At 42.2% G+C, this 24,584-nt stretch overlaps 1 protein-coding gene across 1 annotated transcript in view; it reads left to right on the top strand.

Moving 5' to 3' along the window:
* Positions 1 to 4,656: 4,656 nt before the first annotated feature.
* Positions 4,657 to 24,584, top strand: part of LOC136826829 (uncharacterized) — a 1,026,023-nt gene continuing 1,006,095 nt past the window's right edge. The window contains exon 1 of the mRNA XM_067084297.1: positions 4,657 to 5,332. Coding sequence (XP_066940398.1) covers positions 5,330 to 5,332 — 3 coding nt within the window. The 5' untranslated portion in view covers positions 4,657 to 5,329. The remainder of the gene's footprint in view (positions 5,333 to 24,584) is intronic.

Here is a 24,584-nt window from a genome sequence, read left to right on the forward strand (position 1 = left end):
TGGTAATCTACACCAAGCTGCACTGCGTTCAACTCGACTCTGGAGAGGGCGTCTGCTCGGGATTTTTCTTGCCGGGAGGTACCTGACGGAACAGGTAAATTCGGCTATGGCTGAGAGGTGGCGCTGCTGTCTGGAAGACCATGCGTCCCCCTGCTTCGTGAAGGCGTGAACCAGTGGCTGGTGGTCTGTGAAGATTGTGAAGGGCGTCCCCCAGGAGGAACTTGAAGTGCCGAACTGCGCGGTACATCGCGCAGAGTTCCCTGTCGAAGGTGCTGTAGCAGGACTCTGCGGGACTGAACTTCTTGCTGAAGAAGGCGATGGGCTGGGGGCGCCGTTGATGATTTGCTCCAGAACAGCACCGCAGGCAACGTTACTGGCGTCTGTCGTCAGCTGGAGGGGAGCCTTGGGATCCTGGTGTGCCAAGGCGGTTGCCTTGGTGAGGGTGGCCTTCGTCAGGGAAAAGGCCTGCTGCTGGCTGGGTCCCAAGACAGGGACTTGGTTGACCTTTTAGGACTTCCGTCAGGGCCGTGGTGTGCGCGATCCCGGGATGAACCGCCTGTAGAAGTTTACCATCCCAAGGAACTCTGGACGGCCTTGATGGAGGTGGGTGTCGGGAACTTGGCTACGGTTGCCACTTTCGATGTAAGAGGGCGGACGCCTGTCGGAGACACCTCGTGACCCAGGAATTCTGCTTTCTGGACGCCGAAGGTACACTTGTCAAAACGGACGACGAGGCCGTTTTCTTGGAGGCGCTGGAGGACTGCTTTGATGTGCCTCTGGTGTTCGCTGTGAGACCTGGAAAATATGAGAATGTCGTCGACGTAGCAGACGCAGAAATTTTAGGTCCCCAGGATGCTGTCCATGAGCCGCTGGAAGGTGGCCCGGCGTTCCTCAGCCGAAGGTGGAGAAGGCGAACACATAGGACCCGAAGGGCGTGATGATGGCTGTCTTTGGTATGTCCTCTGGCGCAACAGGTACCTGGAAATAAGATTTAAGAAGGTCAATTTAGTGAATATTTTGGCCCCGTGAAAGGAGGCCGTGAGGTCTTGCATATTGGGCAGAGGGTAGTGGTCGGGCTCCGTTGCAATGTTGAGCCGCCTGTAGTCGCCGCAGGGTCTCCAGGAGCTGTCGGTTTCTGCACCATGTGGAGGGGAGGCCCATGGACTGGAGGCTTTCCTGCAGATGCCCATCTGTTCCATCTCCGCAAGGCTTTTTCGCCTCCTGAAGGCGCTGAGGGGAAGCCTGCGGAACTTCGCATGTGTCGGGGCCTTTAGTCACTATATGGTGGTATATGCCGTGCTTGGCTGGGGCCCCGGGGACTTAGCGGCTCGGGCTTAAACACCTCAGGGAACTCCGACAGAAGGTGTGCATACTGGTGGGGCGGCGGCGCTGATGGTGGGTCTGGGTCCCGCCGTTAACGGGAGAGACCGGCAGGAGTCGGTTCGAGGAGCGCTTGCGCCCCACGTCGACTAGCAGGCCGAAGTGCGCCAGAAAATCGGCCCCAAGAGTGGGGTTCCCGTCGCCGGCGATGAAGTCCCAGGAGTAACTCTGGCCGAGGATGGAGATCGACAGGAGCCTGGTGCCGTGGGGGAGGATGGGGGTTCCGTTGGCGGCCGTCAGGAAGGCGGCCGGGTCTGGTGTCTGGTTGCGGTCCTCTCTGGATGCTGGGAAAGACCGACTTAAAGGCTCCTGTGTCGACCAGCATCATCCTGCGGAGACGATGTCGCGGACGTAAAACCTACTGTTTTTGAGGCCCTGGGTTCTTTGGCTGCCATGGCGGCCTGTCCTGCTGGCCGCCGCCACCCCGTTTTGAGCGGTTGAACGAGCAGGGCGGCAGGCAGTTTGGGCGTCCTTTCGAACCACTTGTGGTAGCGACAGAAGCCGGGGACCTCCGTCTGCTGTGGTTCGGTGGGCGTCTGTTGGCGATGGCGTTGGCGGGCTGCTCTCGTCCTCTTCAGGCTGGACGGAGCTGACCGGCTGTGTGGCCGGTTTTAGCCGCTGTGAAGCCTTGACGGAGTCTGTGAGGTGTTGTGCCGCCTCTGAGGTCCTCGACAGGCATGGTGTAGGGGTGGCGATCTGGTTGCGTACTTCGGGAGGAGTTGGCGAAGGAAGATTTCCATATGAAGCTTATCTCCTGCCGCTTGTTTGTGCCACCCAAGACTGGTATTGACAGGAGATCTACGACCATGCCCCAAGTGTCTCTTGGATTGAGGTCGTGGCGTGGATTATTGGCAAGGTCGATAGCAGGCGGCCCGGCTCGGCGATGGGCAGGGAGCAAGCCGAGGAGGAACTTTTTGTGGTGCTGTATGTGAGGGTGTGTGTTTGGTGTCGCGAGATGAGTTTGTTGTACCGTCCTCGGAAGGGCGTTGAGCACTGTGTCGGCCTGTAGGATTTCGTCCGTGAGGTCCAGCGATTCTGAAGTGGCTCTCCACCCTGCGCAGCCACATCGATGGGTTCCCCTGCATAAACGGCGGCAGCTTTACGGTGAGCGGCCCTTCGATTGTGTTGCCCGGCCGTCGTGTGTTGGGCGCTGGTGTGGAGTTGCGGGAGGGCCTCGATGCGAGGCGGCGCGGCTGTGATGGGAGGTAGGTAAACCTCGGAGTCGCGGTCCAGCGTTTAACTGCATGAAGGAGGGGATATCCGCGTCCATGCTCGCTCCTTTGACCCCTTACTGGGTGGGGTATCGCGTCAATGCGCGCTTTTCGTGCGCCGTGTGGTTCCGCTAGTGACGCTGGTGGGGTGCGCCGACGAGTCAGCACGCTCAAGCGCTGGTTACAGCGCCGTGTTTAGGCCGCTAAGAGCGTTTTGGAGAAATCCTGGAGCCAAGACTGAGTCGCCGTGTGAGTCCGCTAATGGCTCCGGGATACTCGAGGGTCACCACTGTAAGGTGTCAAAGAAAAGAGCAGGTAAAGGTTACTGCTACTTTATTACAGATCCAGGCAGCTTATATTGCGGCCGACTGACGCCGGGCCGTGAGAGACAATGGAATTGACTGTGACCTGAGGTCGAAACAATAAACAATAATATGCAGTGAACGAGTACAAATTACAATACAAAACATACAGAGCTACAATATAGATACAGTCTTGATGCCTGTGAATGAAGAAACATGTGATACACAATGTGTGACATTCGTATAAATACCATAAAGTAAAAATGATTAAAATGCGTGACCTGGCACGTTTTAGGCGTGACTAATTGAGCTTGAAGAAAACGGGAAGTCACCAAAGAAAACAAGCTCAGCGGAGACTTAATTAATGGCGCCGCCGAAACACTATCCTGGCGCCGAACTGGTGACTTTACAAAGTCACCAAAGAAAACAAGCTCAGCGGAGACTTAATTAATGGCGCCTATCCTGGCGAAACACTATCCTGGCGCCGAATTGGTGACTTTACATATATATATATATATATATATATATATATATATATATATATATATATATATATATATATATATATATATATATATATATATATATATTATATAGCTTTACAGTTTTCACCTTGCATTTCAGCTTTCAATGCCTGGGCCAACGCACTTATCTTGCCTTACTTGATTTACTAACTTTGTGATGTTGGTTGTTCTGGGAAACTGCTAAGTGTCACAATAGAAACAGAGTGTTCACTGTGGTGATATTTGCTCATTGAAAATGATGAGTGATCAAGAGCTTTAACAAAATAAATCTTATTTAAGCAGTGTAAGAAAACTCTTTGATGAAAGTTAATAAAATCACAGACCACACTTTTAAGCAAAGGTTCAGCAGGGAGACTTACATGAAACAAGAAGGGAGACCCACGGATACCGACAATAAGCGATCTTGGAATTCCTTCATGCCATAACCAAAACCTTTAGCTCTCAGGTGCAACAAAACAATGAGAATAGCTTCACACCAAGAAAAACCGAGTTGTTGCGGAGAAAACGTCAAGCAGAAGGCTACCTTACTCTCTCGGAATTCGAATGATTAATTATTGACATCTAGAGACTAATGTAAATCAGGCAGGAAGCTTCCGTCAAAATAAGAAGAGAAACGCATAAGTATTCACTGACTGTGGATTCTTTTGTTAAGACGGTTTTTACTTCCTCGTCATGAATGAGTTGAATCTCCCTCTCTCTCTCTCTCTCTCTCTCTCTCTCTCTCTCTCTCTAGCATGATTCATATGCTAAATGATCATGGAGTTTCACATGCCACTATGTTCAGTATAAAAAAGGTGTGCTCCTACAAATAGTGATGTTTACTATCAATATTGAAAGTGCATTAAAATATCAATGACAAGCTGGCACTGAATAGATACTGCTTGCCGACAATTTTGAGCAAATTGTTACCATAAATTTGTATTTACTTGGTACTAATATCTAAAGTGAATTTTATTTACGCAACAGCTGACACTCAGTTTTCACAACTGATCTCTGTAGTAATAATCAGTTTTCGACGGACAATGCAACAAGTTTTCAAAAATATTTAGCTAGATTCTGATGCAAGCATCTAATAATGTATCAACGTTAATAAGAAAATCTTGAAAAAGACCAACGCGAACACTTGGCAGTGAGTGCGGGAGACCAGTAGGAAGGATGCGGGGGTGAGGGGGGGAGGGAACTGTTCACGTTGAACGGATCTAGATCAGGGTGCGTGTGCGCTCATCGTGAATGGATAGTGACGGAGCGTTCAGTGTGGACCAGACTCGTGACTGTGTGCGTTGTGTCGTGATGTTGGAGGACGCGCCTTCTTCTGCCGCTGACATTCGCTCGTAGACTTCAGTGGCGCAGTGACCGCGTTCATTGTAACCTCTGGCAGCGCACTCTGCTGACATCCCCTTCGAAAACTGTTTCCCCTCTTTTCCCTTTGCCCCCTTTGAAATATAAATATCAGTGTGAGCTTCTTCAGCGGTTTTACCAGTGTGGCGTGGCGAATAATTGTGTCTAGCGTTGTTTTCTAAGTTCTAAGTGATTTTCTTGTCAAGTCGTGAAACTTTGAAAAATTTGACGCGATTTAGTCTGGAAAAGTGTACTGTCAGTTAGCGATGAACAGCTATTACATAGAGTGAAAGTCCGAGTGATGTTTCAGAATTAAAATAATTGACACCTTTAACGATAATCTTGAAATTCTCAGGCAGTTCATTCGGATACTAGAGTACGAAAACCTCTCTTTGACTTTCCTTTAAAGTTGATCATGGTGAATTCGCTTACTTTGCGCGGATCTTTCGAAATCATGAAAAAAAATAAAGCTGGAAAATATCGCTTTCTCTTCGCAAGCCTCCATGTGCGCATACGCCACCTTTGGGCCTCCTCTGAATTATTACTGCGGCCTCATTTCTGAGGAGGAGAAGCAATGGTAAATTTATATAACATCTTTTATCCTTAGAGAACAGGGTCAAGTGAAGAGGTTCAAACACCTGTGGGGAATTTTTCCTCTGGTTTCAGAAAGGGGTGGAATTGGAAGTTTTTAAAGTTTTGGGCAATGCAGATATCTCATCAGTTTCGTTTAACTTAGATTGCATAGCTTGTGAAGAAGCTATTAAGGATAAGAAAAAAGGATGTCAGAAGTAATAGACAACAAATTTCTTGAAGGAAACGTAAGGCAAAGAGAGAAAGTAAGGTTACCTGTCAATCAGAATAACAAAAATAACAATAATTTCGGAGGTGAAGACTTGTACGCCTCCCAAACTATTTGTCTGGTTCGCTCCAATATCATTAGAATACAAAAGCAACAAGCAGTAATTTTATTGCAATGTAGTGCAGATCAGCATCAACCGTATGACCAAGATTTTGTCAACTCCGCAGGCTTTTACCATTGAAATTTCTTTTAAAATGCGCTAGGAGTTAAAGGTCGTGTTTCAGTTAAATGTTATGTGAATTAAGATCATTATTGTTAACAGAAATTTTTTTGATATTTAGTCACAAATGTAAAAAGAAAGGTTAACAATATGTTGAACAAATAATCAGAATTACCGAATAATTATATCACTAACAATTGGCAACGAATGCATGTAATCAACGTAAGATAAACTGAAATTCGTTTCTGCTACGGTCTCCAATTTTGTTAAAATGAAAGACTATCGGAAAAGGGAAAGGAATCGCTATGAAATGAATGGAGATCTCTCATCTAGCTCTTGAACAGAAAATGTACCCGAAAGAAAAAGTATAAATAATAATAGAAGAGTTCGTTGCGACAGCTGTGTTTACGTAGTTCCGGCGGATGGGTTAATTTGGGTTTGATCAAAATATTTGTTTTCAGGGGCTATATGTCAGCATAAGCCGAATTAATTTTCGTCCTTCTTAGTAGGAAATGTGATAGACCACTATCCTCACGGCGAGGTGAGAGTTTAAGGGGAAGTAAAACAGAAAGAATATATATATATATATATATATATATATATATATATATATATATATATATATATATATGTATATATATAATACATATATACTCGTGTATATATATATATATATATATATATATATATATATATATATATATATATATATATATATATATATATGTATATATATATATATATATATATATATATATATATATACTGTATATGTGTGTGTGTGTATTTGTAAAATGCAGCTCAGGGGGCGGTTAGTTGCTAAGGTCTCGATCAAACATCAGAAATGGGAGAAGCACAGACATGTTGACATCAGACGTACTTTAATACAACCCACCGACGTTCCTGGACCACAAATGTCCCTCTTCCAAGGCTGGGAAGACAAACAAATTTATAGACAGTAAAACTTAAACGACTCAGACAAGAGTCAAATTTATATACAAATAGTTATTAAAAATTAAAGAGTTGATAATGTACACTGAAATACAAGAAGCGAGGGCACACCTATATGCTAAGCAGAAATAGTCGAGTGACTAGCAAGGGCGCTTTGGGGCTCCATGAAAACTCACGACAGGTATAGATCGGGGCAGAAGACTGGGGCTTTAATTGGGGAACAATCTGTTTGATAATTATAACGGTTCAAGTGTTGCCAGGAGTTGGTCGTTCGAGGCTATACCCAATATAACTATGAACATAAATTTTTAGTTTTGAAAATGGAACAACTGTGGTCCAAGAACGTCAGTGGATTGTAATAAAGTACATCCCACTTATCATATATATATATATATATATATATATATATATATATATATATATATATATATATATATATGTGTGTGTGTGTGTGTGTGTGTGTGTGTGTGTGTGTGTGTGTGTGTGTGTGTGTGTATTAGAGAGAGAGAGAGAGAGAGAGAGAGAGAGAGGAGGAGGAGGAGGAAGGAATAAAAACAATGAGTGCTAGAATGAATAAATTGAGGAATTAACGAGGAAAAGACTGTCTAAACTGAAATCACTGAACAAATGAGCTTATCATGTTGGGATTTATAAGATGACGGATAAAGTAGTCAAGGAAAAGTGAGAGAAAAAGAAATTTAGGTCTGTGGTAGATGTAGGCTTAAATCTGAGCAATTTCTTTAGGTAGGAAAGAATATGCAGTTTATGGAAATAAATTCAAAGGACAAGATAATGAGTAGGGAGATGCTGTCTCAAGTCTGTATATTTTTGCTGATTGAGCAACTATTTTGAAGAGTTTTCAAATTGGGAGGAAAGAAGGGAGGTAGATTTGAGTGATTAGAAAGTTGGAGCAGTTCATGTGAGTTTGTATTTAATTATAGGAGTTATTACTTGGGATATTAGAAAGGCACTCAAGATACTGAAGAATGAAGAATAGAAAGGGGTCAGAAGTTCAAAGTATTACAAGAGAGATGCTGTATATTGATGATGAAAATATTCGAGTGGCTGAATAAGGTGTACAAGCATGTCAGGATGAATGAAACGTTCCAAAGGTATTGGCTGAGGAGAATGATTGTCCTTTTTGACAACTGTATATGTGTTTGAGAGGTCTTACAGAATTATAGGGCTTAATATGACTTAGCATACTGGGGAAGGTTAATGGTGGGATTTTTATGACAAGATTTGGACAGTTTACCAACTGTCCTAGTCTTATCATAAAAATGGTTGAAAGGAAAGGGCCGTGTGGCCTTAAACAAAGAAGGGGTGCGCTGATCAGAGATTTATCATGAAACAATTAGAAAGAATGATCAGGATGGAAGAAAAAAGCTGTATGTGATGTTCATGGATCAAAAAAGTGCTCAATATAAGACGTTGTTGAAAATGTATTTTGTAGAAGAGATTTGGTTGAAAGGTATTTATAGTTTTCACATGATAAAAGTAAAGTGCGATCAATGAAATTTAATAAAAAAGTTGGTCTGAGAAAAAGATGCATAACATCGGGGTAGCAGTTTGATATCTTTAGGGATGAAGTTATGCCAAAAGTCGGAGATATAACAGAAGATATAGGTACAAAGCGAAAGTCTAAAGAAGCTGTGAACAAATGAAGGTTATACGAGTGCATGGAAACCAGGAAGGTGGAGCACTGAATGCTTGTCTGTGAGGAGGAAGAATTGCAACTGCTAATCCGTACAATTATGTTGCATTAAGTATAATGGATGATGGCCAGGTGAGATGAAAGGTGAGTCACATACGTGGTAAAATAAGGTAGGTTGCAGATACTGTGTAAAGATTTGAAAGAGGAGTTTCAGTGAGAATAATATGAAATTTTTGAAGGGGTTGTTGAGCTAACTCTCCATTATGGAAATAAAGTGTGAATACTAAATGCAAGTTGTGCGGAAAAAAGGTAGGATGATATAGTGGTAAGTGGGGAAACCAAGAAAGTGCTGGATTGATGGTGTGCATGAGGTATTGAAGTGGAAGGACCATAAGATCTAGGACACAAGGGTGCAGAATAAGTACAGGGCTCAGCAATCTGCCCATTAACAGGTTAGGAATTAGTTAATGTTGTGAGAGTTTTGTGCGCAAGAGGTTTTCTTGCTGCAGCAGTTAAACATTGAATTTCACTTCGACTGTTGTTGCGTTTTTTCTGAAAAAAACAGCTGATATATATATATATATATATATATATATATATATATATATATATATATATATATATATATATATATATATATATATATATATATATATATATATATATATATGTGTGTGTGTGTATATATATATATATATATATATATATATATATATATATATATATATATATATATGATGCAACAACTTCACAGTTAAGAGAAAACCCAATTTCCTACATCACATCCATTTCTTAATTATCAAGATATATCAGTAAAGAACTGATTGGTAAGTAAATTAGTTTCACGTACCCCGAGGATTTGTTCGACTGAGTACAAGGACACAATATTTAAAATAATCCATGAGTAATTTAGTAAAGTCAAAATAATGGTAAAAAAAAATTCCATACCTGAAAAACGTCAGGAAGACTACGGAATCTTTGGGAAGATACAGTTCTTTTGGTTTTGGATTCTCTAATAGCAGTGTTTGTACAGTCACTGACGGTGAAATGTTCATAATAAAATTCTGTAATTTTTAATCGTGTAAATTAGCAACCGCGTTATAAACTGAGATATATCACATATTATCTATGAAAGTGCATGTCGTTCTAAAGGCCAACTAAGCGAAGCTACTTTGAATAAAAAATACCAAACAACATTAATCTTTCGCGAAGGTCATGAAAACTAGATAAGATCGGTCATATTTTTTTTAAATCCTTCAAAGAGGATGACGACTCTCCTTACTCCGTGGTTCAGCCAACACCTAACGAACTCCATATCCCTTAATTGCATTATCATTATTATTATTCCAACCAAGCTGAAACTCTAGTTGGAAAAGCAGAGTGCTGAAAGCCTCTGGGCTCCAATAGGGGAAGTAGCCTAGTCCAGTTCAAAAACATATGCAGAAGGAGAGAATACATTATATGAGAGAAACAGCAAAGAAAAACAAATTATTTGATAAAAGTACACTATTAGATGTGCAATTCTCTTAGTTTGAAATCACATAAGGAATTTCATTCCATAATTTGGTCACAGATGAACCAAAACTTCTAGAAAGCTGTGTTTTATTGCACCTCATGAGAGAAAAGGCAAGAGTGTAAGAATTAACTCTGAAATATTGGTATCACTTGGTGGATAGTGTAATCTGGGAAATTTTTAAATGCAAAAGATGATCAGAATTACGGGAAATTTGATGAAGTATACACAAGAATACTGTAGATTAATACTAAGCTTTGGAATAAGAAATTTATTAGAACTCAAAGGCGCATGTCAGACTTTGAAGACTGAACCAGGAAACAATATTCAAAACATGGGGAATAAAAGAATAAAATCATCACCTCAGGATAGAAAGGTCTCAAAAACTCTTCAAAGACTTTCAGCACGGCAATGTCTTGTGCAGCTGAAGAACAGGTGGACCGGGTTTGTATCTCAAACGAAAATTTGAAGTCAAGAAAGGCAACTAGAATTGCATATAACTAAAGAAAATTTTTCAAAGAAAACATCTAGGGTGGTGGGGTATCCATTGTCCTAGCCCAATTCTTACTTTGTGTTTTGTTAGGATTCGAATTCATTCCCCATAATTTGTACCACTCAAAATTTTTAGCTAGATTTCTGTTAAGAGAATCTGCAACCACAAGTCTTCCATGAGCTGGGACCGACGCAAAGAATGTAGAATCCCCTGCATAAACACCCGCATTGTTCTAGGCCAAACCACACATCATGTGTATAGAAATAGTGTTTAAAGCAGATTGCAACCATGAGGAACCCCGGAAATTACATTCCTGTGGTCACTATTGTGTAAGATATTCCTTAAAAATTCAGTAATAACAATACAGTCAAACTGTACTCATTTGCAGCTGAAGAACAAAACTTTCTGAGCCACAACTCTTAGTCAAGTATAATTACTCCATGTCAAATCGGACCCACTCCTTTTTCAAGATATAAGCTTTCAGTTTCTTAAAAGTATATCTACAATCATCATTAAACCAGGCTTTATTTCCAGTATACCTGTTTAACAGGTGAGAGGGATTTCACCGACGGATCATGTCGACAAGACATCATTTGCAAGAAAAACAGGGTCTTCTTAATACAACTAACAAATTTTCATGTAAACGTCACTCAAAATTCCATTCTAGTCCGTTGAAGGATTTATATATATCTCACAAGAGTATGGTGCATCAATGGTCAGAGACAGTCTATTTCGTTGTAATTACTAAAGAAATTAGAGCACGACCAGGAGTCCCAATTGGAAGATCTGTCTTGCTGAATACACCATCGGGGGAATCAATGAATACTAGGTCCAAGAGTGTGGTCTCGTCAATGATTCACTCACAGCCAGATTCAGAAACTGATGCGGAGAAAATAAATGACCTCGTGTGCTATGGACTGTAGAAATAGTTTTCTTGTACACTAACACCACCACATCGCTTGTAAAGGGGCGGAGATATTGCCTCAAGTATAGCAATTGTATCCTCCCCCATCTCTCTCTCTCTCTCTCTCTCTCTCTCTCTCTCTCTCTCTCTCTCTCTCTCTCTCTCTCTCTCTCTATATATATATATATATATATATATATATATATATATATATATATATATATATATATATATATATATATATAGTATGTGTGTGTGTACTGTATGTATTTGTATAGATATAATCAAGAAGCATAATGTCTGTGATGACTAGCATTAAGAAAATTTATTGGTAGAGAGAGAGCTTTCCTATAGGAAAAAGGACAAATACCAATACTTTATTATAATTAATACAAATTATTCAATGCACTTAAAGTGTCTGCACTTCCACGTATAATGATCATAAATAACCCATTCGAATAGCATTGAATTTATTTTAAAAATTTATCAATCGACAGAATTATATTTTCCTAATCCAACTGAAAGGTAAACAGAATAAAAATAGAGCACCGAAGGCGATTTGAGATTGAAAAGTGTTGCAAGCATTTATTACAGAAAGTGCCTTTGTCTGTGAGTGGTTGTGTTACCTCCAGAAATTCCAGTGACAAAGGAATCCAGTTTTTTTTTTTTTTATGTTTTGTCATATTTCATCTTGGATCTGGCTTGTATCTAGTTCAAAACTGATATGTTCATTTATAAATGGTTACCTTTTACCTGGAAGAACGGAAGAATACCTTCTTCAGAGATTATTGTATTTACATAAAAGTCCCGAATATTTAACAGACAATTTCTGGAACATATAATCAGAGTTTTGCGTCTGTCGCTGGTTCTTAAATGAGGTGAACAATGGTTGTTTTAATACATTAGTTGCATAAGACTTGCGCATAGCACTGTACACTGTTGACCTAATAACATATATACACGTGGCAGATGTTCTTGCATTGCTTTGCTTGTTCTTCCGGGCTTAGAAGACCTACCGTCATCTTTTCCATGGCTGCTGAATGAGAAGAAGGGAGAAGAAATCAATCCCCCGGCAGCGCAGGAGGGGTCTGATGGAGCGAAGCAGATTCTCAGACAGTGGGTGATCACGCAACGCTAATCATTCCTCCAACCTCAGGTGATTCCAAGATCAACATTTCTGCAGTTGCAACTAAAGGGAGGTTACCTCATCAGAAAATGGGATTTTTTCCTGTTTTTTGCCCATTGCTAAATTTAGATATACGAATTAAGAAAATCATGGATAATCACCTTCGATCTACTTGAAATGAAAGGCAATTAACAGCTCATATTTACTGATAATTATTACAGCTAAAGGACACTGCACACTGGTATTAATTCGCTGTGGATATCCACAGGTAACACTTACCTTCTGTTCACTAAATATGTAACACACTTTCCAAGTAGGAAGTCACGAAAAAGCCTATGATGAAGAAGAGAATGAACTCCTTAAGGTTTATCAAAGAAATTTCTTAATTCCAAGTGTCACAACACTTTCTCACGTGGAACTCCTCTTTTTACTCATGATATTACAACATAAATTTAGTTGAACAGAAACATCACTGCTTAAGTATAGTCATCTCTAAAACTTCCCAGTTACCTGATGTAGCTAGAACGTGAGATGTACATTTGATGGAGGGTTTTGAAACCCATTAGGAGTAAAGGCGTGATGCGATAAAAGTAAGCTTTTGTAACTTGAATAAAAGGGATAGGAATCACATGTAAAGAATGGCGCATACATGGGAAATGATTTATCCCAATTTTCATTACATCCCAAAACCAGCCAGTGATAACTTGAGTAAAAAAGAAGGAAAGAAATGAACATAAAACAGGTAAAGCAGTTCTCTATCCTTCCTGTCTATTTAAAAAAAAAATGGAATGAACTGCATGCTGTTTCTGTTTCTGAATTTAGCAGATTGAAATGGCGCCGGCAACAATTTTCTTTTTAGTAGGAGACCAATTATACCTCACTGTCATGCCCAGCTGTAATAAATGAGAAAAGGGGAAAATATGGACCAAGGAAACGAAGCGCTGAGTAAACGTGGAAAGTCGTTGTCTGAGAAGTATTACAAGAACGGCCGAGAGGCCTTCAACGCTCCTTCATCTCAGTGAAACTGGAAACGAACAGTACCGGTGCCTACTGTAGTCTGTAGAGCAGGATTAATAGAGCGCAGGGTTAGACCGTCCCGGCGTTACTGCGCATGTTTTCACGTCACTGGTAGGTGACCCTAGAAGAAAACAAAGAAATCAGGGGTCACTATGTTAATTGTTTACCCACACACATTCTCTCTCTCTCTCTCTTTCACAGCCTTAGGTGAGAGAGGTCCCCGTTAATCTTCAGGTGCTGCTGAATTAAAGGATTGAATAACCCTCCATATGTCTTTTTATTGCCATTTGGCTCATGCTGTAGGCCTACCCGTGTAAATCCGGACCAGGCGTGTCTCCCAAGGTAAAAATAGTTAAGAACCTCTTGTTTGTTTTTTATGATTTCTTCCGGTTCTTTGGTTAATATACAGTATATATTAGACAAATTATTTCTGACTCAGTCTTGTCGAGAGGGGGAGTAAAAAAAAACAGTTCCCGTAACAGGAAAGGGACAGATGGGGTTTTCATGAAGTTTATACCAACAAAGCAATTACCCGATTAACATAGGAGCAGATATAGCACTTTTAACGATGTCATCTATTTACGCTAAACACCTAGCTTATAGATAACAGGGAGGAGGGTTTGGATGCAGTCTCAAAATCAAACTAAACCCCTCAACGGCTCACTCATTCACCGGTACTTTCTTGATTGATTTATATGCGACGAACAAAAGTATAAGGAATAGTAGATTTTATTATAAGACGATACCATAAGAGCGCACAAATCTTACGGTATCAGCTTTTCATAAGAAGAAGAGCGTGAAAGGGCGGTCAGTCTGAAGTCATTTGAGAGCAACTAAATTCGTCATCTGCAGAAAATATGGAACAAGATTCGATGCGGGGAAAAGTGCAGTCAGCGAATTTGCATTTTGGAGTCAATTTCAAAGCATTCCAAATAATGGACAGCGAAATGACCAAACTGTGTGAAGTGCTGATGTGGCGTAGAGACTTCGTTTGGTTGATGTTGTACATGGAAATACCGTTCTGAAAGTTTCCCTATAGATAATATCTTAATTTTGGTTCTTCGTTGTCTCATAATATTAAAACTTTTCATTATTGTCACTAAAGAAAATGTGACTTTGTTCGTAAGGCTGGTTCAGTTTCTTTCGGCAGAGTTCGGATTTATACTTCTCGACTAGATGCAAGAGTCAACAATTTCATCTTTGAACTTCGAGTTCTGGTTTTATTTACTTGTTAACTTTCCTGACAAAGGAAAGTATTTACTGTAGAATAGACTACCCTCTTCTTAGTGCAATAAAACAAACAGTCATCCATTTGTTTACACTGGTGGACAGTCTAGTCACGTAACAATAAATACTGGTATATTAATTTGATCTGAAGTTTGAGTTAAATCTTTCAACCCACAGAACAAGCTTCGTTTCTCTAAAATGAGCCCTCAATAATAAAACCAAGCAACACAGGAAATGAGGCTGTGAACTTCCGAAGAGTATGGTACTTGAATATTTCAAATGGAAACAACAACAGACAATTTGCAATTTCTCCAGCCAGTAATTAAAATTTTTTTGTTCCGATGGATCTCCGGACATCCAGTGCCTGTTTCTTTATTTGAGTATATTGTCTTTGAAATGCATTGCTTCATTAATTTCCGTGCTTTAATTATTCTTATTCTGTCATTTTTATTTACATCTGTCTGTCTTTTATCTTAAAATGACTCCCTCATTGCTGAAATACTGGAATGACACGAAATCCTACGTTGTTAAACTACCACCTGCCCTGAGGAGTATACAGCTTTTCCAACTGCTATAATTTCAGCAAGAAACCTCCAAGGGCATTTTTCAACGTCTGTTGACTTGCAGGTTCAGCTGTTGCCGTCACATCGCAGGTCAATGATGCCAGCAGCCTCAGCGGCCTGCGGCTGACATATTCGTGTAGGGTTCTCTGCCCAAAATCGGAGATTTCACTTCCGAATGCTTTTTGCGGTTACGTCTAACTGCTTTCCTGGGAAGGATTTATGAATATTTTTGAATCTGGTAATTTACTGACAATTCTTTTTTTTTTTATAGAAAGCGATCAAACATTTGACCAAATACAACGTCATGTTTTGTGTAGGCAGCCTCTCTTTGACACTAAAGGAAGAAAAAAAAAAAACGTGAAAGCGGAAAGAGTGTCACGATTAAAAAGAAATCTTTTCCACCGTAATTACAGGTGTACAGTTTAGTATGCATGGTCAGGTCAATTACACCTGTCCTTAAACAGCGGCATATCAAATGTATGGGAGAATCTCCTCTCAGTTTAGTTAGGTATTGCTTTTGATGAAATAACTGTAATAATGGAAACTTTTAACATTAGTTAAGAAACTATTTCAAGGGTGGGAAGAGGAAGAGCTTCATGAAATGGTTCCTATTTATTTTCATGTTAACGTTTTGTTTTGTCCTACGGGAGAATTTCATGCGTAATACCCATTCAGTCTCTCCCAAAGAGTTTGAGTTTTTTTACATGCCTTACTGCCAAGTAATTGCAGAATATGAACAATTTAATCAGAGGCGTTTCACTATTCTTAATGCACAATCATAAAAACGCTGGTGGCGGTGGTGGCGAGGGCCAGTTTACAAATAGGATTTAAAAAAAAAAAATTAGAAAATGATTTTTATGACATTTTACTTGAAGATTGTGAATGGTGCAAATTCAATATCTTTAGGAAGGTCACGGCCCGAATTAGTATATAGGAAGTTAGCAAACAATTGTTTCTGTACTATGAACAACAGTGACGCATTGGCTTAGGTAATAGTGCATTCTGCCACTTTACAAAATTACGTGTCGGTTATTGCAAACATGTGGGTGGAAAAAATACCCTTCAACAATACCTGTGACTGAACAATAAAGTTTTCTGGAAAAAAAATTTGGTCAATGCTGTTCGCATAACATCATTCATGTGGAGATCCCCATGCATACGTCACTTCCTGGTTGTAACTTTCGACCTCAATATTATCTAGCTGCAGCAACACTCAGTTACGAGACAGATCTGCGTGATCCAATAAAGAAATAAATCATAAAGCAAGCTAACTATCATCATTACATAACCATAAAATAACACGATAAACCGGTGAAACTGCTTATGAAGTTCATGTCGCTCATTGTCTTTTTATTTACCTACTGAATTATATGTTTTTTTCTTCTTTGCATTCAATGAATATTGAAACTGAAAACGAAACAAGAAAGAAAATATTCTGGAGTTATTCATTAGTGCAATAACCCAAGGCACAACATTTAAAACATAATTTTAGGTGAAATCTAAGAAGACAGAGTATCCGTTGACCGGAACATTTAGGGGAAAGCGTAAAACAGAGTTCCAATGGGAACTACGTGATGCCCAATTGACGACTGACAGCCTGGGACGTGTTGCGAGATTGCACTAGAAAGATCCCCTTCTTTCCCCGGCAGCCTCCACGCGTGAAAAAAGCTCCATCTACAGTAAGACAGGATCATGCCAAGCTGTTTAATTACGCTTAAAGAAGGCTGAATAACAAACCAATTGAAAGGCTTTCTGCTTGTGCATAGCAACAAGGCTCTGCTATATTTTCACGTTTGTCTTAACGCCTCTAAACGTATGAAAGTTCTTAAACAAAATTTCCAGCAATCTTTTCTCAACAAGTGAGTTTATCTCCCGAAATTTTCGACTCTCTATTAAGTTGGTATTTCTGAAAATTAAAGATTTACACTTGCTCCGAACATAAGACGATCTCTGAGGTTGTCATCGTAAAGGAAAAATTCTGGTTTTGTCCAGTAGAATTACGTTGAGATCTGGTTAATAATACCGGAGAGAGAGAGAGAGAGAGAGAGAGAGAGAGAGAGAGAGAGAGAGAGAGAGAGAGAGCTCGTATGTAGACGGAGTTATGTACATATCTGCTCTACACCGAAAACATGTAGCCTTTACGGCTAATCATTATTTATCTGTCCTTGACATTTTAGGTATGTCATCGATGCCGGAGTCTAAATCTCAACTTTTTTTTTTTAGTTATACGTTAGCTTGGGTGTTTTAAATTAATATATGAAGTAATGTTTGCATAAAGGCCATAAGAGAGTTATATGTTTTTTGTACTCGTGTTTTTGTGTACCAGTTTTCATTTCGCCTTAGCGTTGTGTGAAGCAGGTTTGCATAAGCACTTTTTGTTTTTTAACTTATCAAACTTCTCGAACACACGACATTTGTACGTCTATTGTTTCCTATTAAAAACTGTTTTGAAACTTGATTGCTCATAATTCACTGCGATACTGCTCTCTCTCTCTCTCTCTCTCTCTCTCTCTCTCTCTCTCTCTCTCTCTCTCTCTCTGCTTGCGTTGGCGTAACTTTGTGTAGGCACATGTATGTGAACTCACGGGGGTATTTAAAAACTTTCCGAACGGGCTAAAGAACATACACGCATTTCTCATACAGAAATAGGTGTGAACTTATTTGGTTTTATGATTGGTCATTAATGACCCTGAGGATAGTGTAAAACTTGCATTTTTACGATGACTTAACTCTCTCACTATAAACCCTGACTTCCATTTTAAGAATCCGATAGGCGGAGCTCTCATGCAGTGGTAAAATACTCTTTTGAAGTTAACAGTTTTGCAATTTTTCAACAGGCACGAAATGACAATTCGAACCCGATTAGCAATGTGACGTTTGCGTAGAATAGACTTTTCTAGAAACAGGATACCGTCATTATAGAGCCTTGATATCATCAATGGCACCAACTAAATTATAAAAGCAACTTGTTTCCTCCTTGCAGGGAACTGGAGAGGCTAACTCGTCAGACATAGTATGGAAGCGTAATTGTACTTGGCCAGCCCCATGGGCCAGGGTGAAATGCAAGGTTTCATAGCCTGTGAGAGAGGTGAGAAATAATGAGCAGGAAGACAAGTAGGCCTACTGCTAGTTTATTGATGAAGTGATCCACTTATAAAGCAGCGTGCGAACGTCTGCGTATAACACAAAGACCGCAGGTACAAAGATTTACAGGTGACCTGAGGTCAAACTATTTCTCTACAAAAACAGGACAGGTACTGTACATACAGAAGATATAATGATTAACAATGCCTGGTCTGTTACAAAAATACTCTGTTACATATACATAATGCATGGTCACTTGAACAGACAATAAAATATGTAATTCACAATAATGATAATAATATGTGTTTGGCTGACCCCAGGTCGCATGTGAGGGCACCACAGAAAACGGGATGTTCATTACAGAGAACACGTAGAGCTGTTGAGCTGGGACTTTACAATACTCCCCCCCAAGACGTAGGTAACGTCTGATCAAAGCAGGTATCTGCTGGGGCGACGGAGGGGCCCCCGCTTTCTCGATGTCAACTGGAGGGGGTGGTCGCCTTCCCCGGCCCCCTCTGGACGGGGGGCGGGCACCCACTACGTTTTCCTGTGCATGGGGCTGGCTGGGGGGTTGCTATATCCTGTGGGAAGTTTTGGGAACTGCCCCTGACGTCCTCCTCCAGGAATGCAGGCTTGAGGCAGTCTACCAATATCCAGTCTTCCCTTCCATGGGCGGCTACCCAGAATGCCTTTTTGTCCCTTTCGAGCAAAAGGAAAGGTCCTCTGTAGGGCCTGGTTAAGGGTGGCCACATGGCATCGTCCCTGATGAAGACGTAGGGGGCGGAGGACAGACCAGGAGGCATGAAGGGGGACGTCCTGTCGGTGTATGTCCTCTGGCAGGGGACAAACTTCCCAACCCTGTCACGGAGCCTCTGCATTGCTATGTCGTCCCTGTCTTCTGCGACAAGTTCCCCCGGGACTACCAGGGTCTCCCCGTAGACTTTTTCTGCTGAGGAGGGGTTGCCGTTGGCTCTGGGGCCGGTTCTCAATCCGAGGAGGACCCAGGGCAGCTGGTACTTCCAATTCTCGGAGGTGCAACGAGCCATAAGGGACGCCTTCAAGGACCTGTGGAGCCTTTCCACCATTCCGTTGGCTGCGGGGTTGTAGGCGGTGGTGCTGTGATGAGTGGTCCCCAGCAGGCATGCCAGGGCAGTCCACAGCTCGGATAGGAAAGCGGGACCTCTGTCTGTTGTTATGTGGTCCGGGACACAGAATAGCTGATCCAGCTGGAGAGGAGGGCTTCTGTGCACGCACTGGAGGTGGCTTCTTCCATGGGTGTAGCTTCGGGCCACCTGGTGGAGTGGTCGATGACTGTTAAAAGTTATCTTGCTCCTTCTGGAGTCTGAAAAAATTAAGATATCATCGACGTAGTAGACGCAGAAGTCCAGGTCCCCCAGGATGCTGTCCATCAACCTCTAGGTCACGCCTGCGTTCTTCAGGCCGAAGGTGGAGAAGGCGAAGATGTAGGACCCGAATGGTGTGATGATGGCAGTTTTGGGGATGTCATCTGGCGCTACTGGTACCTGAAAATATGATTTTAATAAGAGATCTAACTTTGAGAATATTTTGGCCCCGTAGAAGGAGGCCGTTAGGTCCTGCATGTTTGGTAGAGGGTAGTGGTCGGGTTCTGTAGCGAGGTTGAGCCACCTGTAGTCACCAAAGGGCTTCCAGGTGCCGTCCGCTTTCTGCACCATGTGAGGGGGGAGGCCCACAGGCTGGGAGCCTTTCTGCATATGTCCATCCTCTCCATCTTAGCAAAGGCCTTCTTGGCCTCCTGAAGGCACTGGAGGGGAAGCTGTCGGAACTTCATGTGCGTCGGGGGGCCCTTTGTTTTGATGTGATGATACATCCTGTGTTTGGCAGGGGCCCTGGGCACCTGGCGAAGCTCGGGTTTGAAAACTTCTGGAAATTCCTTCAGAAGGGAACCATACTGGTGGGGCGCCACGGAACAGACGGCGGTCTCCCTGGGGCCCAGCAACAAGGGAAGGGACTGGCTGGACTCAGTGTCCAGCAGGCGTTTGCGGCTAACATAGACTGCCAGTCCGAAGTGGGCACCCAGGAGCGGGGTCCTAACGTCCACAACGATGAATTTCCACTTGTACCTCCGGCTAAGGATGGAGATCGACAGGAGCTTGGTGCCGTAGGAGAGGATGGGAGACCCGTTGGCAGCCATTAGGGAGGCAGTCGGGTCCGGCGGATGTCTGCGGTCCTCTCTGGAAGGCTGGAACACTGACTGCATGGCTCTGGTGTCGATCAACATCATCCTTTCGGAGATGGTGTCGCGGACGTAAAAGCCTACTAGTGCGAGGCCCATGGGTGTTTCAGTTGCTGGTGCCATGGCGGCCTGTGTGGGCAGCCACCACCTCCCCCGTTTTTTGGAGGGAAGAAAAAGCAGGGGCTTTGCATCTCCGGGCAGCTTTCCCGAACCTCTGGTGGTAATAGCAAAGCCCCGGCATCTCTTTCTTCTGCTGGTGGGATGGCTTCCTCTGGGCGACGACATTGACACCCTCCGTGGTGGGGTCACCCGGCTGGAGGCAGTTGATGGGGTGTGCAGGCATGGACACCCGCTTAGTCGCCTTCGTGGAGTCTGTCAGCTGCTGTGCTGCCCTGATCAGGTCCTCGACCGGCAGGGTTTATGCCTCTGTGATCTGCCCACGGACCTCTGGCAGTAGCTGCCGCAGGAAGGTCTCCCTCGACAGGCTGATTTCTTTGTGCTGCTGTCAGTCTCAGGGAGGACCTTACAGACCTTACAAACCTTACAGTTCGTTCGGGTTGCCCCAGGTCCCTCAGTGTGAGGCACCTTTGATGTCTACCAGAGAATTGCTAACTCATCTTCCGGTATATTTTGCATCTTTCAATCTTGGATGGTCTGGGAAGAGTCCTGGAGGGCATACCACGTTTCCAAGAGGTTTCTCTCCTGCTGGGGGTTGAGGGCGAGGTCAAGGGCGCGGTCAGCTCTCTCGGAGACCAGCAGGGAGCAGGTCTCGACGAGAGTGGCTTTTAACTCTTGGAAGGTGGCTGGGCTCGACGTTGTCATTAACCATGGGGCGATCTTGTATATCTCCTCCGGGAGGGCGTTGATGGCGATATCTGCCTTCAACACCTCGTCAGTAAGGCCTGCTACCCTGAATTGCCCCTCGACCCTGTAAAACCAGGACGCTGCGTTTTGATGAGTGAATGGCGGCAGCCTTATGCTGAGGGCCGCCTTTGGTTGGTCCATCAGGGGGTTCATCGTGCGGGGTGCAGGTACCGGTATGGAGGAGCGCGTGGGAGAGGGCTGCGCGAGGGAAGCATCTGCCTCCGAGAAGTTCGCGGTAATCTGTATGTGGTTGGGAATGTCTACGTCCATGCTCATTCCGCGCTGTCACTTGGAGTGTGAGGGAACACTCGCATCAATACACGCTTGGAGCGTGCCATGTGGGTCCACTAATGACGCCGGTGACCTGCCGACGAGGGTCGGTAACACCCGAACGCTTTGTTAGAGTGCCTTAGTTAGTCCATTAGGGGCATGGGTTGGTTCATCGGGCCAAGACATAGTCGCCATTTGGGTCCGTTAATGGCTTCCGGGAACCACCCTGGGGGGTCATCACTGTGAGAGAGGTGCGAAATAATGAGCAGGAAGACAAGTACTGCTAGTTTATTGATGAAGCGATCCGCTTATAAAGTGGCATGCAGACGTCTGCATATAACGCAGAGACCCCAGGTACAAAGATTTACAGGTGACCTGAGGTCAAACTATTTCTCTACAAAAACAGGACAGGTTCATACAGAAGATATAATGATTAACAATGCCTGGTCTGTTACAAAAATACTCTGTTACATATACATAATGCATGGTCACTTGAACAGACAATAAAATATATAATTCACAAAAATGATAATAATATGTGTTCAGCTGACCCCAGGTCGCATGTGAAGGCACCGCAGAAAATGGGATGTTCATTACAGAGGACGCGTTGAGCGGGGACTTTACAAGCCCTTCCCGATTCTATATACCGTGGAGAATCTCATGGAAGAATTTAATGTATTAAGGAAACCAGTCTTTCATAGAAGAGTGCTTGTAGGTAACCTTACCAATAATCCTGATGCTAGATAACCTTCTTTTACTTACTTGTTAATAAACCTTAGTTTCCCCCAGAGTAAGTCAGGATGGGAGACAGCAACAGACACTGGAGAAAGTAAGGCTGATTTATTAAGATACAGGGAAATACTCAGTTCCTGATACCATTCCAGTGTCTCCTAAGTTAGTGTATTGAGGGAGATGTTATTGCTTAGAACTAATGGCCAGGCAAGAGGACCAACTAGCAGCAACTAACCTCCTTGCTGATGGTAAGACAGTACCAATGGTGTAAAAATAAGCACTTCTCCTGCACATGGAAGCAGCTAACACTCTGCTCCTCACAGACCTCTTAAAGCCTTACTCAGGGGAACATGAAGGCCCCACTCTGAATCCTTGACGCCGACAGTGTGCATTGTAAGGATCTGCTCTTGATGACATTTGAGTACACCAAGGAACTAAAGGTTGCATCTTAAGAGATACTGTAGCTCTTAACTAGAGTTGGTTATCATGGTTTCATTCATCTTTTGCAAGTGAAATCTTTCGAGTATACCGTGAATACTAAATGAATTATGTTGGATGGTTTCAAGTTTTCAATGGTCAGCTGAGAGCTCACCCACGTTCACAATTAAAGGCTTTCAGAGAAGAACCAGCAAATAAATTTGAAATCCTTCATCTGAGATTGAGGTGATTGTATTCTCTATATTTTTTTGAAATGTGCAGTAAAAGAATTTCCACTACTTTTGTAATACAAACGTTAAAAAACTGATTCCCAAGTTTAAATCCACTGCCACTGAAATCTAAAAGTTAAAAGTTAACATATGAAGTTGTCATTTATGTGACTTCTTCAAGTACCCTAAATATGTAGAGCAGTTCCCAACTGGGAAGATGTAAAATTTCCTAGTTGTGCTGTGAAGTTTCAAAATCATGAAATTTATCCTCTTTTCAGCACAAATCTTGTCAGCCTCTAGCATAAGACTGATAACATTATGGCAAGGAACTTCTGACTCTGATCAAGGCAGTGGCCTCTTCTTTGCCAGCAGGTTGTTCATACAAAATTCGAGATACCTTTCAAAGCCAGGTTGCCCAAATCAAGGTTGCATTCCCAACCTTATTCCTAAGAACTAGATAGTGGCATGAGATCATTACATGGACTAAAAAAGCTCGATGGAAGTTCAGTTATCTGAAATTCTGCCTACAATTTACACTAACACATTATGAATGCTTATACTTTCCTAGTTGCTAGAAGCATTCGTACATATTTCGAATTCTACTAGACAGGATCCCATTTAGTATTGATTCACTTTGATGTTAGATGTTAAACTGCTTTAACATTTCATTAAAAATCTTGATAGCAAAACTTGCGTATGCATACATACTTTTATTTGTATCGCATGGTAAAAGAAAATTAACACAAAAGTCGCTCTTTCATCTTCAGAGAAATTATGCCGCTTAAGCTCAGCCGTATTCTTTAGGATTCGTGTTTAGGTGTCTTTGAATTTGGATACCTACATATTTTAGCCGAAGACAGCAAAATGCCTGGAAAGAATGTTATATGCGGTCTTTTTAACGATTCTCTGCGATATTGTAAAGTTTTCATATTCCAAATTATTGACCGACAAACATGTCGAAAATTTTTATTCTTTAATTCTATCATTTTCATTTTTCGGTTTTTAACTCCAGTAGCTTCCCTTGACAGTGGGTTTCCAAAACACAGCGATCCGAAACGTCCAGTATCTAAGGCCATATTTTGGTATTTTCTGAATGCTTTAAAAGTGAGAGGTAGTATTCAAGATTTGAGTGAGGGGAGGGTTTTTTCGGGGGGGGCGGGGAGGCGGTGGCAAAGAACCTTAGACCATCAACAGCCAAGTAACTCTGGTAAACCAGCAGGTTTCCCTCAAAATCTCTAAAGAATATAGACTTCATAATATACATGCTTGCCTGATGTATAGACGAGAATATGTTACCATGATATTCATCCTATATACCCGCATATAACTACAGAGACGAAAGTGATATCTGAATGCTTTGGATTTCTGTTATCTTACCTGAATTTATAACAAAGAAAAGAAGAAGCTTTCAACATTTCCTTAGTGCCATCATGATTACTAATGTTGCATAAAGCACAAACTTTTTCATTGTACCGTTCTCTAAGATAAATGAAAAACACATTAGCTGTAATAGTTCGGCTCTCGGCAGTTATTCCACGTTTAAATTTGCC

The sequence above is a fragment of the Macrobrachium rosenbergii genome, chromosome 41 (assembly GCF_040412425.1).
Source record: "Macrobrachium rosenbergii isolate ZJJX-2024 chromosome 41, ASM4041242v1, whole genome shotgun sequence".
Classification (NCBI taxonomy): domain Eukaryota; kingdom Metazoa; phylum Arthropoda; class Malacostraca; order Decapoda; family Palaemonidae; genus Macrobrachium; species Macrobrachium rosenbergii.